General features: G+C 49.1%; 1 protein-coding gene across 12 annotated transcripts in view; it reads left to right on the top strand.

Annotated features, from left to right (window-relative positions):
• CASZ1 (castor zinc finger 1) overlaps positions 1-17,027 on the top strand; it is a 394,551-nt gene extending 377,524 nt beyond the window's left edge. For 11 of the 12 annotated variants that reach the window (XM_044996148.1, XM_044996145.1, XM_044996152.1 and 8 more), the window contains 6 exons: positions 387-722; positions 2,899-3,097; positions 3,636-3,807; positions 6,586-6,734; positions 7,227-7,461; positions 13,790-17,027. In XM_044996148.1, coding sequence (XP_044852083.1) covers positions 387-722; positions 2,899-3,097; positions 3,636-3,807; positions 6,586-6,734; positions 7,227-7,461; positions 13,790-15,045 — 2,347 coding nt within the window. In that variant the 3' untranslated portion in view covers positions 15,046-17,027. Of the gene's footprint in view, positions 1-386; positions 723-2,898; positions 3,098-3,635; positions 3,808-6,585; positions 6,735-7,226; positions 7,462-9,183; positions 9,635-13,789 lie in introns of those variants that run through there. The other variant, XM_044996154.1, reaches the window with a different exon arrangement.
• Positions 17,028-17,671: the final 644 nt, after the last annotated feature.

Here is a 17,671-nt window from a genome sequence, read left to right as displayed (position 1 = left end):
CCCAAGCGGTGGGGTTCCCATGCCTTCACAGACTCGTGCCTCTCACAGCAGGAAGATTTTAGACCTAAACGGCTCACCTCAATTTTAGCCCATTGCTCCTAGCTACACCCTCATGTGCCTCCTTAAATAATTCCTCTCCCTGTTTGTGACCAGATCCTGGGGGGACCTAAAGTCCATGGGAGCTGGGGCTGCTCGACAGCTGTCCTGCACATCTCAAAATTTGGGTCATGGTTTACACCTGTCATGTACTCTGAGCTTGTCTTCATGTTCCCCTGACCCTTGGTCACCACTTAGCCAGCCTCTCCATAATCTGCTCTTTTTGTATTCAAGGACTCAGCAGGATGCGCTTGCTCTCTCTAATGTGAACGGGTCTCTTCTCATTGCAGTTTTCACTTCCGAACAGAGGGTGGAGCTGTGAAAGGAAACTCTGAGTCTCCCTTCCCAAGTGCTGCAGAGACCAAGACTTCCTTGGCCCCCTCATCGCCATCCACTACTTCCATCACTATGGCAAGCGCTCCCACCCTGGATGTGCCCACTCCGAGCCCAGCGACCGTGCCCTCTGCCCCCACATTGCTAGCTTGGAAGCAGCTGGCTTCCACCATACCCCAGATGCCTCAGATCCCAGCACTGGTGCCTAACCTGGCAACTTCACCCTTGGCAACGACTTCCCTAGAGAACGCTAAGCCTCAGGTCAAACCCGGATTCCTTCAGTTCCAGGAGAAGTGAGTTCCTTGGGCAACAAGGGGATGATTTCTTGGCTGCCCCAGGAGCCTCCATGTGCCCTCTTCAGCCCCAAGAGAGTAGACAGAGGCTTCTTCCTCCCAGCTTCACCTCTGTTCAGTGCTATGTCCACCTGAGGCTTTCACCCTGCGGCTGGGTGAGAGACAGGTCCAATGAGAGGCGATTTATTCCGTTCCCCAGGGTGCTCTCAGCACTTCCGCCCCTCCCCCAATCTTGCAGAAAAGCAGTGATCCCAAATGTCTGAACATGTTTGGGAATCCTTTTAGATAAAGTCGGGGATGGAGGGTAAACCTTCTGACATGTTGTCTCAGTTTTGCTCTACATCCAGGGGTGTGAAAGCAAAGGCTTTGCATTGTGACTGAGGCCAAATGGTATGGGTCAGAGCACTGCAAATCCTTCAGAAAGAAACCCTGGTTGCCTGGTTCCAGGCTTTGTTGCAAAGCTAGACTCAGGCAATGTTTGCAAAAAGTTTGGTGAAATTGGTCTGGGTTTGAGGCTAAATAGGACCAGGTTTGGGATGAGTCTGGGCAAAATTGGGCCAATACGTGATGAAAACTAGAAGAAATTTAGTGAGTGATTTTTTGACCTCAAACGAGGTGAAACTTGCCGTTTCCAGCTATGTTTCGCTCAAAGCAAGGACTGATGTCTGCAAAGCTAACTAGGAATGGGTTTGTACAGACCCCTGGGAAGGAAATTGCTCTCGGCTCTGCCCACAGTAGCACCTGCTGCCTCTTTGTTAGAACGTCAAATCTGTATCTTGGACTATGCAGCGCATCTTCCTTTTCTCACTAAAAATGATAAACTGGAAAAAAAGAAAGTGCTCAGACTCTCTGATCAAACCAGGAATGGGGGGAGAGGGCAGATACCATCACTTCCTGCCTTGGAAGAGCTTTGGCATCCCAGCTGGGCTGCTGTGAAAGGGTAGTAGGTCTCCTGAAGTGCTTTGCTCCCATTTGCAGTGTTATTTGCTATTATTTACAAGGTAATTCAGGGGCTAAGCATTTGCCTAAGTGCAGCTGTAAAATAACACCACCACTTAGCACCTTGTTAGAGTTTTCTGCTTTGAAGTCTTTTGTAAACATTCATTAAGCTTCATAACACTCCTGGGAAGCAGGCAAGTGTCTCCATTTTACAGATGGGGGAAAAGAGGCAGAGAGGTTAAGTGACTTGCCCAGGGCCAATGAAAGAGTCTGGGTCGCATCTGGGATTAGAACACTGCAGCTCCTGGCTCTCCATCATGTGCTTAGGCTGGTAGGCCATGTCTCTCTGGGCCAGTAATTGACCCACTTATGTCTTCTTTCAAGCAAGCTTACTACAGGAAGCTCCTGTAGCAGGGCAGGTAGCACTGGGAACTGTGACTTGAATGCACAAGACAAGTGTTTGGCCATTTTATATACTAAGCCCTAGAAATTCCCCCGAGTCTATATTTACATGGCCTCACAGTTTGAACTATGGGGGTATGAATCGCCACACGAACACACGTGCTGCGTTGCAACTCCCCCGTGTGGACACTGCTTGTGCAACCTAAAAGGTCCTAGTTTGCAGTGACATAGTCCTCTTTAAACAAGTACCTTTTCATTTGCGCCTGCAGCATTCACCTGGGGGAGTAACAACACAGCTAGTGTGCACTGCAATTCACATCCCCCAGTCTGAACTGTGGGGCAGTGGAGACAAGCCCTTAGAGTTCACAAACTGCAGCCATAAAACAATGGAACATGACTGCCCTGGGAGAGGCACCAAGGCCATTTAGGTCACCAAATAAATCAAGGTTGCACAAATTTCTTAGCCGAGGGTTACCCTGGCAATTTGCGACATGCAGCCCAAGTGCTTCGCCTAATCTGTGCAAAAAATGGACCCAAGCACAGCTCTCTTCATCCATTAACAGGAAGAATGTGGGGTCAACAGGTCCCAGGTCCCAGCATGCAGTGCTCCATCTTCACACACTCCTGTCAAGAGCATGCACTGCCTGCTGGGGCTGATCGTGTCTGCAGGCTGCAGCCCCATGTTAACGAGGCTGGCCATGGGAGCTCTGTGAGCCACATGTGGCTCATAGGCTGCACTTGGGCTACTCCTCAATTAAATGAGTGAATGTTGGGAAAGAAGCCAAGGTGTGAGGGAAGAAATGAGGATGATGTCTGGATTTTGGCTGTGTTCCAGTGACCCCTGTCTGGCGACGGACTGCAAGTATGCCAACAAGTTCCACTTCCATTGTCTCTTCGGGAACTGCAAGTACGTGTGCAAAACCTCTGGCAAAGCAGAGTCCCACTGCCTGGACCACATCAACCCCAACAACAACCTGGTGAATGTGCGAGACCAGTTTGCTTACTACTCACTGCAGTGTCTCTGTCCAAACCAGGTAAGAGTAATCCAAGAAGAGTGCCCATGGAGGTGGGCCAGGCGGGGGCTGTGGAGGAGAGGGAAAGGATGCAGGAGAAAAGGAAAAGGTAAAAGCCTGGCAAAGACAGGAAAACACACGGGGGCCATTTCATCCCTAATATGACTCTACTGAACCACTGAATGAATCTGGCCTCTGATGCACAGAGCTATTTGAAGGGGATAAACTAGCGAGAGCAAGACCTGGAACTTGGGAAATCGGCTCCAGACCAAAATATAGGCAGTTTGTATTTGTTCAGAGTGGGGGTGTGGGAAGGTGTTGATTTTGGACCATTTCTAGTGTAAACACCAAGTAAGGCAAGGAAATTGTCTGGGTAGGAGAGGAAATGAAACAAAGGCAAATGGAGGTTGAATATGGGCAAAGGCTGCCTGTTAGTGGAATAGTATTACCGGCATGCAAAACCTTAAATTAGAATGAATAAATGAAGACTCGGCACACCACTTCTGAAAGGTTGCTGACCCCTGGTCTAAAACAACCTGTCTCATTGGTTCCTCTACAGCACTGTGAATTCAGGATGCGGGGACATTACCATTGTCTTCGGCCTGGCTGCTACTTTGTGACCAACATCACCACCAAACTGCCCTGGCATGTGAAGAAACATGAGAAGGCAGAGCGAAGAGCAGCCAATGGTTTCAAGTACTTCACCAAACGGGAAGAGTGCGGCAGGCTAGGTAAACCCACCCTATTCATCCTGTAACCAAGCCATGGGCTATAGTGCCTGACAGCTCAGGCTGATAGCATACTCAGTCTCTGGGTCGCTTTCTCAGTCAAAGGGTGTAGCCATTCTCCCGATACACTAGAGACTCCAGTCATTATAAACCTTCCTTTGACAATATTTTTCATATTCTCTCTGGGCAGAGGCACCAGTAGTTTAGCTTACGGGACCATTTGACCCTATCTCATCTTTGAAGAATGGAAGTGAAATTTTCCCTCAATGTTTATAGTTGTAGTACTTCTACATCCACTATCAATGATGTATTTTAGATCACGTGACCCTGTCTTGGCCAACTTGGGATGGGGTAGCCCAAATAGATATAAAAATGACCCATCTGTTTTGATGACTGCTTCTCCCTCCTGTGAGAAGGAATTTTCACACCTCCCAATAGCTATTTTGCCTGATTCCAAGCAGTTTAAGATGAAACTCTTTGATGTGCATTGCCAGGACTGCATATCAAAAAGCCAAAGGATAAATATTCCACCCCCCTGGCCTCTGCCATAGCTTCTTTCAGTGCCAGCCTTCTACTGGAGTGTCAGCTCATCAAAATATCTGATACAAGGCACGGTGCTGGGCGCCTTGGTTTGCCCGCTAGCTAGATTCGTCAGGTAGCACCAAAGCACTTACGAAATGTCGGTGCCTAAAAGCATCCAGCAAAAAGCAGGGGAAACAATTACCCCACAGAGAGCGCCCCGGAACCACAGTCCAGCCCACTGGATTAAGGGAATTCCTCACAGACAGTGCCCCAGAGCCTCCACCACACTGCATGGGACTCACATGCCCATTACTCGTTTTTGGCTTAAGGAAACCAGCCTGCCCAATCAGCCCTGGTGGGAGGTTTGGCCTCAGCAGGGTAGCTCAGCCTCTTTGTCCTTTCCTACTGCTCCCTGGGCACAGCTTACTCCAGAAGCAGTCAATTATTTTATGTCAAGGTATAGGCAAGGTCCAGATTCCAGAAAAAATAATAAAAGAATAACAATGAGTAAATTAAAGAGATTTTGGGGTCCATTCAAAAGCATCTGGTGGTCCGGATTTGGCCTGCGGTCCACCTATTGACTACCCTTGGTACTCCGTTGAGAAGCAGGAGCGGGGGAGTCAACGGCCAAAAAATACAAACCCATGACAGCCAGAACAAAAGTGCTCCCCTTCAGCTTTTAATTCATAAAAAATGTATGCCTGAGCGATGTCATCCATGGTAACCAAGGCTACAGGTGTCAACACACGGAGGCTGGTCCTTACCTGGGTCTCAGTTTACAAATGTCAGGAGATTGAGCAGTTGCTGTTATTTACTCAACTTTTGGTGTTTCAGGTGATAGCCGGGGCTAGACAAAGCGGGGCGATGATATATGACACTCAGCCTGCCCCGCTGCCCTAGCAACGGGCAAGTCTTCACCTGCCCTTTGCTGATACTGTTTCAGTCCCGCCAGCACTGTTTGTTCTTCATCCCAAAGAACAGCACAACATGCTGGGGAGGGCAGATGAGGTAGGAGTGTGGGGAGAGGAGGGGCAGAATATCTAAACAAACACAAACTTGGCATACACATAAAGCACCATCTCCACCTTAAAGACAGGGCGAATGATTCAGGAGCTGTTTGGCAATGGCATGTCTACTGTGTGTGTGGGCACTGTGGGGATGCACGTACACGTAGGGATGTCTTTCCACGCGATTGTAAATGAGTGTCTGTGTATGTCTCAATACAGGCATGTGTGTGTCGATGTGGGCAGCTAGCTGTGTTCCTGCATCTGTATGCAAGTGTGTCTGTTGTTCTGTAGGTCTGTGTTGTGTTTGTTTGTGTGTACAGCAAGTGCCTGTGTTGAGGTTTGTGAGTGTGTTTTCATCAGGTGTGCGACTGTACGTCTCTGTCAGCGTGTAGACATGCCTATGGTTTTACTGCAGCCAGCTATACTTCAGCTACAGGACATGGTCTGGGGATTGTCTGGTAATCAGCCACACAGATTCGTTATAATTTGCATGAGGCAGCCTGTGTGTGAGGCAGAATCCAGCATTTGCCCATAAAGAAAACACTAGTGAGGCTGTTTGGAAAATAATGGATTCTCCTTGGAGGCAGGTCCAGCATGCGAGAATCCATGTAAGCTGTTTCCATTACTCTCAGCCTGCTACCAGCCCCTAGGTCACCAAACCAGGAGTAGCAACAAACTTCCTGGCTTCTCCACATTTGGCCTTGGAGCATGCACTGGTCAGAGCTGGAAAGTCGGGGATAGGATGGAGGAGCCTCATGGCCCAGGGTGTTAAAGGGACTATCATTCTGCTTCCAGAGCACACAGATCAAAAGGAGCTGGCTGTTTCCAACATGGAACAATCCTGGATATTATTCTCACTTTCAGCTTCAATTGTAAGCTCCTTCGGACGGGGCCTGTCTTTTTGTTCTGGGTCCTGGTCTAGGATTGGGCTCTCTAGGTGCTGGCATAATGCAAATAATCAACATTAATAATACATTTCCCCCTTGTCCCCTCTGTCACAAGAGGGATGGGGGTGGTACTCTGGCTTAGGCCCATTTCCTGTGTCTAAATCAATTACATCCTTTCTCCCCATTACTCATTTTGGGAAGGATTTAATTTTGGGTCTGGGGGTGTCATTGAAGAATCCACAGAGCACTTCAGACCATCAGGATTCAATACAGCAGCAATCTGGTGCTACCTTCAGTGTGTGCTGATACAACCTTTTCTCTTGCTATTTTAACGTACCAAATTTGTATTGGTTTTGTGTCTCCAGGTTGCAAATATAACCAGGTGAACAGCCATTTCCACTGCATTCGAGAGGGCTGCCAGTTTTCCTTCCTGCTCAAGCACCAAATGACATCCCATGCCAGGAAGCACATGAGGAGGATGCTGGGGAAAAACTTTGACCGAGTTCCCACACAGGTGAATCCACTGGTTATTTAGGCAGCAGATACATATGTAGTGATGCACCTTTGATTGCTCACTGCAGAACGACACTGGGCTGAGTGCTGCTGGGTAACCTCCCAGCGGCACTAGAGCCAAGACTCACACGCCTAATCTCTGAATCCCCTCCTCTCTCACACGCCTAACCAGGGCAGGAGTGCTAAACGTCACACCCCCAACCTCTAAGTATAGTAGGATACACACGTTAGGGCACCAGTGCCAATGTACACACACCCATCTGAATGCATGAGAATCCACACACCAGGGTACTGGTGCCAAGATTACCACTCCCAGCCTCTGACTGAGGTAAGATTCACTCTCCTGGCCTCAGTGCCATAGGATCCACTTGCCAACATATTCCAACTATCCCTGAAGAACAATGTCAGAGAAAACTAAACGTGTAAACAGATGGCTTTAGTCTTGACATCTCGTTTTGGTGTGAAAAGTCCCCGTCTTAATTTCTTGCTGCAGGTTATTGGCCACACTTCAAGAAATGAAAATCTCCCCCACGTTGGCAGCATGGCACCCAGCCCAGCTTCATCAGGAACCCCAGCTTCCTTTCAGGGACCCCAAAGCATGATGGACACCGAAACAGATGAGTACATGGATTACACTGGCTGTAGCCCTGGAGGCATCTCCTCTGAATCCTCCAATATGGACCGCAGCTGCTCCAGCACTCCAGTGGGCAACGAAAGCACATCAGCAGGTAAGGGGCAGCAGGGGAGAAACAGATTTGCAGGTCTCTGCTGTCAAGAACCCTAAACTCCCAACCAGAGGCCAAGGAGAAACTGCACCTTCTGACACATTGTGTCAGCCCCTGGCTCAGCAGAATATCACCTTACCCTAGCCTAGCTCCCCCACATCATTCACAGGGAGGGAGTCATCTCCACGTAGTTCTGGGCTGTCCCTTAACTCCTGACAGTCCCTTCTTTTTCGCCCTCTGAAGAGGTTTTTGTCCTATCTTTCGGAGCTGAACCTTTTTGAATAATTGAACTGCTCAATATCTGTACCAGAGCTGTTGAGTCATTAGGACTGTAAAGTTAATTTCCCTTGCTGTTCTGCTCCTTGCCTTCCCCCAGTATCTTTTGTGTTTCTCTGTGCCACATCTAGAAGTCAGAGGTTTCCCTGCACTCCTAATACTCAATAAACTGAACAACAGAGACCCTCTGGCTTCACTCTTTCAGGAAGTGATGTGTAAGTAAATGAGAACCTCTGCCATCACTTTCTCAGGAAGTGACCTATAAAAGCAGTCCACTGAGCTCCTCTCCCCTTACGAGTGGTGATGCAGAAAAGAAAACCTCCAATGTCACTACCTCCTTATCAGAGCAGTGCACAGAGGAGATCCCCTGGTGTCATGTCCTCTTTTAGAAAGGGATGCATAAAGCAAACTCTAACATCCCTTCCTGTCTTGAGGATTGAGATCTGACCATGCCTAACTTCCATAAATTATGGGATTCTCTCTTCGGCAGGCAGATACAGAACTCATCTCTAATACCCCATAGCAGGTGGGTAAGGCTCCCTTAATTGTCCTTACCTCTGGCTGCCTGTTAGTATTCCAGGAAAGCCTTCTGTGAAGTCTCCCCAGGGCGGCTTGTTTCTGAGTCTCTTTATAACATTTATTGTCTCTTGGGCCCTTAGTTTCAGACTTATTTTTTTCCTACTTTCCCTTCCAACACTGATTAAATGAAAGGTCAGGTGACAACTTGAGCCCAGCATTTCCCTGCTGAGGGGGTTCAGCTCAGACCTCTGGGCTGGGGTGGATGTTCATCTCCGTTACTTTTAAACAGTCATGAATAAGAATAATGAATGATTCCCACTGACACCGGGTGGGGGCAAGACTAACGAAGATGTCCTGACCTCTCACATCACACGGGGCACTAACACAACCTCTGCATGCTACCCTGACATAAACATTCCATGATAACGACAGCTGCACACAGTGCTAAAGCTCCTCCACAGGGTTTGGAGGGGCAGCAGCTCCTAGGATTCTCTATTAACTAACTGCACCATCAGAGACATCTCCCGGAGAACAACCCACTGACTAATAACCATGTTATGAGTGAATCCAAAAGCCTCTGGGATAACACCCTGGGACAGAGTCCTCTCAGCCGCAGGCTGGTGCACGCTGGTGCCACGTGGATGAACAGACAGACTAAGCAGGGCAGGAATTTCTTTTTGGAAGCCAGGTGGCTCCACCCCCTGCAATTGAGGCCACTCCTTGTTTTCTGCAGTGACAACCATTCCTCCTGCTGCTGCTGTCAATCACGCATCTTCCATCTCCTCTCTGTTACAGTTCTGTTTCGTACGTGTGTGAATGTATTTTCCATTTTCATCATATTGCTTCCACTCTTGGGTTCTCATTTCGGTTCTTTTGTTTTTCCTTTTTGTTTTGTTTTTTCTGCTATTTTTTTCTCTCCACATTCTCCAGGCTGCCTGGTTCCTCCTCCTACTGCTGCTGCTGCCGATGACGCTACCCACAATGCACCACAACCTCCACCGCCTCCTCTGCCTCCATCTTTCTCACAAGCCTTGCTCAGGTCTCCTCTCCCCTCCCTCCCCTACCTCTTCTCTCCATCTTGTCTCTCATACTCTCTGCTCAGTGCCACTCTTGGATCCAGCAGGGGCATTGTCATGCCTGCCACCAGCACACCTGGTTTCTCGCCCATCATTGCCACTCCAACTCCAGTAAAAAGTGATGTTCCCCTAGTTCAGGATGCAGCAGGTAATTGTTATGTGCTTTATCTATGAGTCACAGCTCCCCATGCCCATAGTTTCTTCCCACCCCTTGAGTTCTGTTAAGTCATAAATGGAAAAGACATCACTGTCTGTCTCTCTGTCTTGTTTAATTCTGTCCAAGGGCTCCCCGACACACACATACACCCTCCCTTCCACTGCTGGGATAATAACGTCATGCTGTAAACATGCCCAAGGAAGGTATCCGAAAGCACAGTAAATCGCTGTGAAAAATTCACATGACCAGAAGCAATTCCTCATCAATCCCAACCCAAATCCAACAGCAACATTTGTAATGAAACCTGCCATTTTTGACCCTCCTCCTGTTAGGTGGCCAAAACGCAACATGTTGACCATATCGCATAACAGGACTTGGAAACTGGTTTAGAGCTCTTTGGGCATCCAGTCTATTACCTCCCAGCCCTTGCTACACATCACTACAGGCCATTCCCATGTGCACCATGAGCTTGGGACTGGCTTTCTCCATCCCATGTTTTGGGGTCTCATGGGCATAGGTGATGCCTCTGACATGATGCATCTCAGTTGAACCCACAGTTATTTACATCCACCAATTACAGCTGCAGAAAGTAAGGCTGGTTTTCAAACACCTCTGGCCCTCAATGTTTCCTACATGACAGAGCTCAGGGACATCACAGATGGGGGAGTTTTATACCAGCTGGGAATGGCTTTTCAGGGCGTGCCCAATTTGGCCCTCTTTTCCCCACCTGCCTCCTTCTCGGTTAATTGGAACCATATTTGTGCTGGCAAAGTATGTTTTTAAAAAGACCCAACAGCTCAGAAACCTGAGCTATCCTTTTCCTCTGCCAGCCAGGCACAGTGTAAGCATGCAGAGGTGTGAAACTCCCAAACAGTGGTCATTGCCCTGCCCAAAGCTTCATGGGGATTTTGACTGCTTAAGTGGGATTTAAATTATGCCTTCATGTGTGGTGGCCCTCTGCAGAGGGGTGAATTTCACCCCAACAGCAGGAGTGTGGTCCAACGGACAGACAGTCACAAAACTGAACTCTTCTGACAGGCAAATCACATCACCTTTCTGTCTCAGTTTCGTCATCTGTATAATGAGGATAATGATACTTTTTAAAGTTTTCTGACGCTGATAGGTGAAAAGTACTGTATAAAATCATCCCCTGCTGACAGGACAGGCTGACTATAAGCTACTTACAGTTGAGACCTGCTTCGGCCTAAATTTGTTGAGGCATGTTTGCGTCTAATTAGTTATTAGGGAATGAGCACGGTCTAGTGGTTAGAGCCAGAGACACAGAATCAGGACCGCTGGGTTCTTCTCTATCTTCACACACCCTATGCAAGGAAGTTGAAGTAGGCTAATTAAATATGTGATTTTAAACAGCTTTAGTTAAACTGGTGCAAAAGGCTGGGTGGAGACTTCGTTTAAGCTGAGCTGAAATAAACCCAGCTTAACCAAACTGATTCAAAATTGTCATAAGCTAAACCAAAACAAGCCCCTCTCACATTAAAGTATGTGTCCATACTGGCGGGGGGATACTGCACTGGTTTAACTAAACATGCATTTCAGTGAAGACAAGGCATCAGTGTCCTTGGGCAAGTCATTTAACCTCTCTGTGCCTCGCCTAGCTCATCAGTATTATGGGTATAATGATAGTTACCTACCTCTTAGAGACAGTGGGAGGCTCAATTAGTTACTCTGTATAGAGTGCTATGAAAATATAGTGTTGTTCATGTGCTAGGGGTTATTCAGTAATGTACCCACCTCTTTAAAACCATTAGTGGCTTAATACTTCTTTGTAATATAGACACATGGGGCTGCATTCTCTGCTCACTTACACTGGCTTTACCCCAATGTAACTCCATGACTTCTATGTTGCTGTTGTTGTTTATTGTTTATTTTACAGCAGCAGCTAGAGCCCTCAAAGGAGATCGAGTTCCCATTATGCTAGGGGCTGTATACACCCAGCAAGAGATGGTCCCTGCCCAAAGGGTTTCCACTCGAAATAGAGAGAGACACTAGCAGAAGAGCTGGGAACTGAGGCAGAGATTACATGATTTGCCCACAGTCACACAGTGAATCTGACAGAGCCAGGAATTGAACCAGGTCTCCCAAATTGCCATCCAGTGCCCGAACCCCAAACTATGGAATTACTCCTGGTTTATCGCGGCATAAATAAGATCTAGAATCAAGCCCAGTAACTAGACTCTTGCAGCCCTTTTTTTCCCTCTCCAAAATGGGAGTCCAGCAAGGAACTGGCCTGGAGACCAGTGTCCTGTACCAGCACCAGAGTGCAGCCTGCAGAGCGCTCCTATGCCTCGCCACCCCTATAAGCGCAGATTTGTATCTGCTTTGGGGGAGCTGGACCCTAATGGGAGAGGGATTCTGTAACCTTGAAGTCACTGCTTTGAATCTGGTTGGGCTTGATAGTGATCGAGCGTTCTCTCCATGGCAGCTGGTTAGAGGTGCAGATTACATCAGTGTAAGGGGGCTTCGCCCAGTTCCTAGTGAACATCACTAAGAGCCATCACCGTGAATTGTCTCCTTTGTTGCCAGTGTCACCAGAGACACCATGCAACCTGAATGGGCGTGTGAGACTTCTGTCTTCTGCCTCGCTCTCCTAGGTGTGGGCTCACTCCAGACGGATGTTGGCATTGCACTCGGGGGGGAGTTTGGCCTACTGCTGTCCATGCCGTCCCTGCTTGGTGGAGAGTTTGAACTCTTCTATCTCCCAGGTTTTCAGTCTGGTGCTGTTCCTCAGCATTCAATGGTACTCACCATTTTGGAGACTCCATTTGATAAGCACCATCATTTGAGGCCCTCCCATGGCTGTCATGGTAAAACCAGCATCCACTACCTTGAGTACATGCTTACAGTCAGCAAAAGAACTTTACAGCATTCAAACATGATTGAGTGCGTCTTCAGACTCCTAGAGCAGGATGCAGACTGCTTTGGTGCTGGGACCCAGACACTCTTGACACAGACCATGCCTCTTTTCAACAGGATGGCAGCTCAGGCAGGCCCATTTTAGTTGGAAACTGTAATTTCCAGTGAAATTCACCATTTTGCACTTGGTGAGAAAGTAGTCTTACCTCCCCAAGCCCTGCTCTGAGCACATTGGATCTGGAGCTGGGGTTTTCATCTTCCTCTGCAGCATGGGGCATGGGTCACTGCCAGGTGCAAATGGTGGATTCTCTGTAACTTGAAGACTTTAAACCATGATTTGAGGCCGTCAGTAAGTCAGCCAAAGGCTAGGGGTCTGTTATAGGAGTGGGTGGGTGAAGTTCTGTGGCCTGCGATGTGCAGGAGGTCAGATTAGATGATCATGACTGTAAAGTCTCAAAGTCTATGATTCGACCTGAGGAATAACCAGTGGGCAGAAGAGGAAGGAAATGTGGATGTAAGGTGGTCAAATTCTTGGTATCAGGTTCAGTCCTCTGGGACTCCGGCTCCTATCCCCAAGGATGGAAAACTGACATTGGTCCCGTAGTGGCAAGCGGGCTGATTGTTGAGGCTCAAGGAAAGGCTTTAAAAGTGGGATTTTTCTCTTGGAGCCCAATGGATAGTCATTGAGAATTACCCCTCCTGAACATCTGTTTGTGTGCGCTCACCAGTGTAATATTTAGGCTCATTACAATGAGGTATGTTACATTATTCTGGCCAAAGTGCATCCTGCTTCTAAAAATCCCCCCTTGCAGTTTTAATTAAATGTGGCGAGTCTTCTCCACTTCCTGTCCTAAATAGCTGTAAAGTGTAGCTGTGCCCTATTAAACAGCAGTCAGGGAGAAGGACACTGGGTATAGTTTATAAAGCACTCGGGGATTGTTTGGGGTGAAAGGAGCAATCAAAGATCAATGAAAGTGCCGCATTCTGTGGGCTGGGATGAGCTTACTCCTGGGGAAGGAGGACAAAGTGACAGGAGAGGCTGGGAGATTTTTGACCCTGACAAGAAGCAGCAGCTGATACTTGGACATTATCACGTCTACAAGAGCGGCAACTATAAGGATTTCCTGGTGCCAAGCAACATAAATAGCATGGGGGTCGAGTGTGTCAGGAAATCGAGTTCACTACTGCCATAATATGGAATGAGCACTAATAGGCACACCTTCCCCAGCCCCTGTGCAGGATGCAAGGCTGATCCAGAGACTTACTGGGTGGGGGGCTGCTTCCCCTACAGCATCATGCATTGGCCATGGGTCATAGGTAAAATACGGGGTACGAGCCAACCTGGCAAGTACGATGCTGGTTACAGGAGGTGATAGGAGTTCCTGCTGCCCCTCTATGAGTAACGCCACTCTCCTCTTCCTGTCCCCAGGGAACACCATCACCATGCCAACTGCCTCGGGGGCCAAAAAGCGCTTCTGGATCATCGAGGATATGTCTCCGTTTGGCAAGCGCCGCAAGACAGCCTCCTCGCGCAAGATGCTGGATGAGGGGATGATGCTGGAGGGTTTCCGGCGCTACGATCTCTACGAGGACTGCAAGGACACCAACTGTCAGTTCTCCCTCAAGGTCACCCACTACCACTGCACCCGGGAGAACTGTGGCTACAAGTTCTGCGGCCGCACCCACATGTACAAGCACGCCCAGCACCACGACCGTGTCGACAACCTGGTGCTGGATGACTTCAAGCGCTTCAAGTCCTCACTGAGCTGCAACTTCCCTGACTGCCAGTTCTCTGGCAACAGCACGCACTTCCATTGTCTGCGCTGTGGCTTCCGCTGCACCGACAGCACCAAGGTGACCGCCCACCGCAAGCACCATGGCAAGCAGGACGTCATCAGTGCTGCCGGCTTCTGCCAGTTCAGCTCCAGTGTGGACTGTGAGGTGCCCGATTGCAAGTACAAACTCAAGTGCTCCCACTTCCACTGCACCTACCCTGGCTGCAAACACACTGTGGTGGGCATGTCACAGATGGACTCGCACAAGCGCAAGCATGAGAAACAGGAGCGGGGGGAGCTGCCAGCCATCTCTCCTGGCCCCGAGGGCCTCCATCACTCCACCCTGGAGTACGACGTCCAGAACTCTTCTGTCAACCTGGACAGCTCCCTTAACCTCAGCACTGATGCCAACAGCTCCCTCTTCTTCCTGCAGAACGCAGCTGGCGTGGGCCTCAATGACTCCTTGGACCTCAGCAAGAAGCTACCGGAGGCTGCTGCTGGCCCATCACCCAGCAGAGCAGGGACAAGCCCTCACGAGAGTGGGGTGATGGTATCCAACTCCGGCGATGTGGAGGACGAAGATGACTCATCCCAAGATGAGGACGAGGAGGAGGAGGAGATAAATGAGGAAGAGGATGATGATGAAGACGATGACGACGACGATGACGACGATGAAGACGAGGAGGAAGACCTGAATACAGACTCTGAAGAGTCACTCCCCGACCCTGAGGGCCTGGCCACTAAAGAGGATGGGGAAACAGGGGAGGCCTCCACTTCCATAGACCACGGCAATGCTTCCAGGCCTCTGGGCGAGCCAAACCCAGACCTCACGTCAGCCCCCACCCCTGCTCTGGACCCCACCCTTGCCCTGACCCCAACCCACACCCTTGCACCGGCAGCTTCTCCTTAACCTTAGAGACAACAGCAGGTTTGGTTTTGCTCTTAAATGAAATTACTAAGAGGACCCCTTATGAGGCGAGAACAAAGCACCGGGACGGTAAGCGACAAAACGAACTCCACACCGCACGCACGAGGCCCCACGGGCTCAACAGGACAGACATGGTCGCATGGGGCCAGCGCACCATCACTTCATTCTGCGGATGACAGAAGATAGGGCAGGATGCAGAGACACAAAACCCTTCTAGATGGACACTAGCTCTGAGGGTGACATCTGCTCTCCTTTCCTCCCCCCATTGTGGGGCGTGTGCCCAGTCTCGGGACCCCTTCTTTTGGGGTGGGCTTTTCCCCCCTCTTTTATTTCTGGATTTTATTTTTCCATGTTTTTAGTTGTATGATACTAATAATAATCTCCACTCCTCAGAAGGGGGATGCGGGGATGGCAGGTGATGAATTTTAGAATTGTGGGGTTTTTTAAGCGCGTGGAAGGAACTGGTGGCACAAAGGCAACTAGCTAAGCCTTTACCAGTGGGGGGGGAGGGGAGGGGGTGTCTTTTTTTCCCCCCAGCATTAAATAAATGGGAGAGACTGATGCACCAGACAGCAAGGGTGGGAGGGGGTATTTATTGTCTTACAAACGAGGAAGCATTAATGAATCAGCAGGGCTGGGAATGGAACACTTCTCTGTTCTTCCAGATCCTCTTTATTAATAATAATAATAATTTTTAAATGCTATTTATATTGTTAAGCTTCCCTTTGTCTAGAACTGTCGGAACAGCTGTAGGTCACCTCCCCCAGCTCCTGCTGATCTCCTGGTAGTGATCTAGCTGCAGTCATGGTAGGGAAGGTCGCCATATGGCGGTTAAAGGGTCTGTCACTCACACTGGAGGACTGGGGTTTAACCCCCACTCCCATCCCCAGGTGCTACCCCTCTTTCTCCAGGTTTAGGCTCTTTCTTTTTGGTGCTTCAGAGACAGCACCCCTGTCTCAGGCAGGCTGTGAATGGAGGCAGGAGCAGAAGGTGAGATTCGCATCCTTTGCCTTGGTGCAGCTGGAGGGGAAGCGCAATGCCTTGCTAAATGCTACTTGCCCTCTGATGCAGGGCGATTGATTTTTTTAAATGATGAGCAAGCAGCGTATCCTCAGTGTTTTCCTCCTCAAGGTGAGGGTGGGCGAGTAGATTCTGTGCAAAGGCTAATGCATTTCCCAAAGGGAAGAGAGAGCGAAGCCACCACCCACACAGAAAGGGTGGGGGGATTAAGGCAGACACTGGGCTGGCAGTGGGACGACTTGGCTCTCTCCTCAGATGCTGGATGGAGAGCTATCGATTGCTCAGGTCCTGCACCCGAATAGCCTTGGCTGCTATCCTGTGGCATGGCAAGCAGTGCTACATTGGAGTGCAGCAGGGTGTCAAGCCTCCTCCACCTGGGCGAATCGCACCAAGGCCGGCAGCACCATGGTAGCTGGACAGACCTACAGCACTCAGATGGTTACAAGCTCTCCCGCTGTTCTCTTTCCCCAACCCCGCCAGTAAAGGGTTTACACACACACACTACAGGAGACTATCCAGCATTCTCATAGATGGCAGTTGCTGTTTGACGCCCAAGTCCTGAGCCAGAGAGCTTGTCTACACGTGTGCACTGGCCCCAGAAGGACTAAAGGTGGGAATTACGCTTGATGCAGTGATTTCGGGGCCAGTGTGTAGACCAGCTGGGCCTTTTGCTCCCTTGTCTCTAAGACTTGGCCCTTGTTTATTTTGTTCTGTTTTAATTATTTTTTTTCTAATAACAAACCCCCTAAGCCCAAGGAATCCCTGTCATTCATTCTACCCTACACAGAAAGAGGCCTCAAGCAGTTTGGGTTGTTTTCTTATTATTTCCCTAAAGAGCCAGCGTGGATCTGGGTCCGAACGATAGACAAGCTCCTCAGCTGTTTAAATGCAGGGAGATGTTTGGATAATGATGCTTAAAAAGGAAAGGGGGGAGGGGAGGAGAGGAGAGAAAAAGGAAAAAAAAAAGATTGTACAGTATTTTTCCTTTAAAGGTTATTCTATATAGAACAAACAATGCCTGCCGGAGGGACACGGGCCTGCCTTCTGGATAGCCCTTAGAGCCTAGATTTGGTTACTTGTGTGCAATTTTTTTTTTCTCTTTCAGGGTTTGGGGTTTTTTTTAGCATTTATTGGTAGGGGGCAGCAGGGGGGGAGGGGCCTTAACCCCATGGTTTGAGGCTGTCTTCATACTCCTAGCACTGACTGGAGCTGCACGATTCCGAATTTTAACTTGAATTTTGTAGAGACGAAACAAACAAACGGCTGTTGTGAAAAGAAGTTTGTAGTTCATGGTGGGGGTGGGGGTTTGCTAGCGGTTATTTGTGTGGCTTTTATTTTTCATATGGTTTTATTTTTGTTACTCCCCCCACACCCGCTTCTTGTTTTCTAGTACAGCCCCCCCATTATCCCCCCGATACCAATATAAGGAAGCGAGCTTCCTCTGTGGGTACAGAGAGGGACTTGGGGCATGTTGTCCCAGAGCAGGATGGGTTAGATTGGCTGTACTTAGAGCATTTGGCTGCAGGTTTTATACTGTGTTCCCCTTGTCCAGGCACTTACCTACTAGCTTGACGGGTGCTATGGAAAA

This window comes from Mauremys mutica, chromosome 21 (genome assembly GCF_020497125.1).
Source record: "Mauremys mutica isolate MM-2020 ecotype Southern chromosome 21, ASM2049712v1, whole genome shotgun sequence".
NCBI lineage: Eukaryota > Metazoa > Chordata > Testudines > Geoemydidae > Mauremys > Mauremys mutica.
The sequence above is the reverse complement of the archived record's forward strand: the minus strand, read 5'-3'. Positions and strand labels throughout refer to the sequence as shown.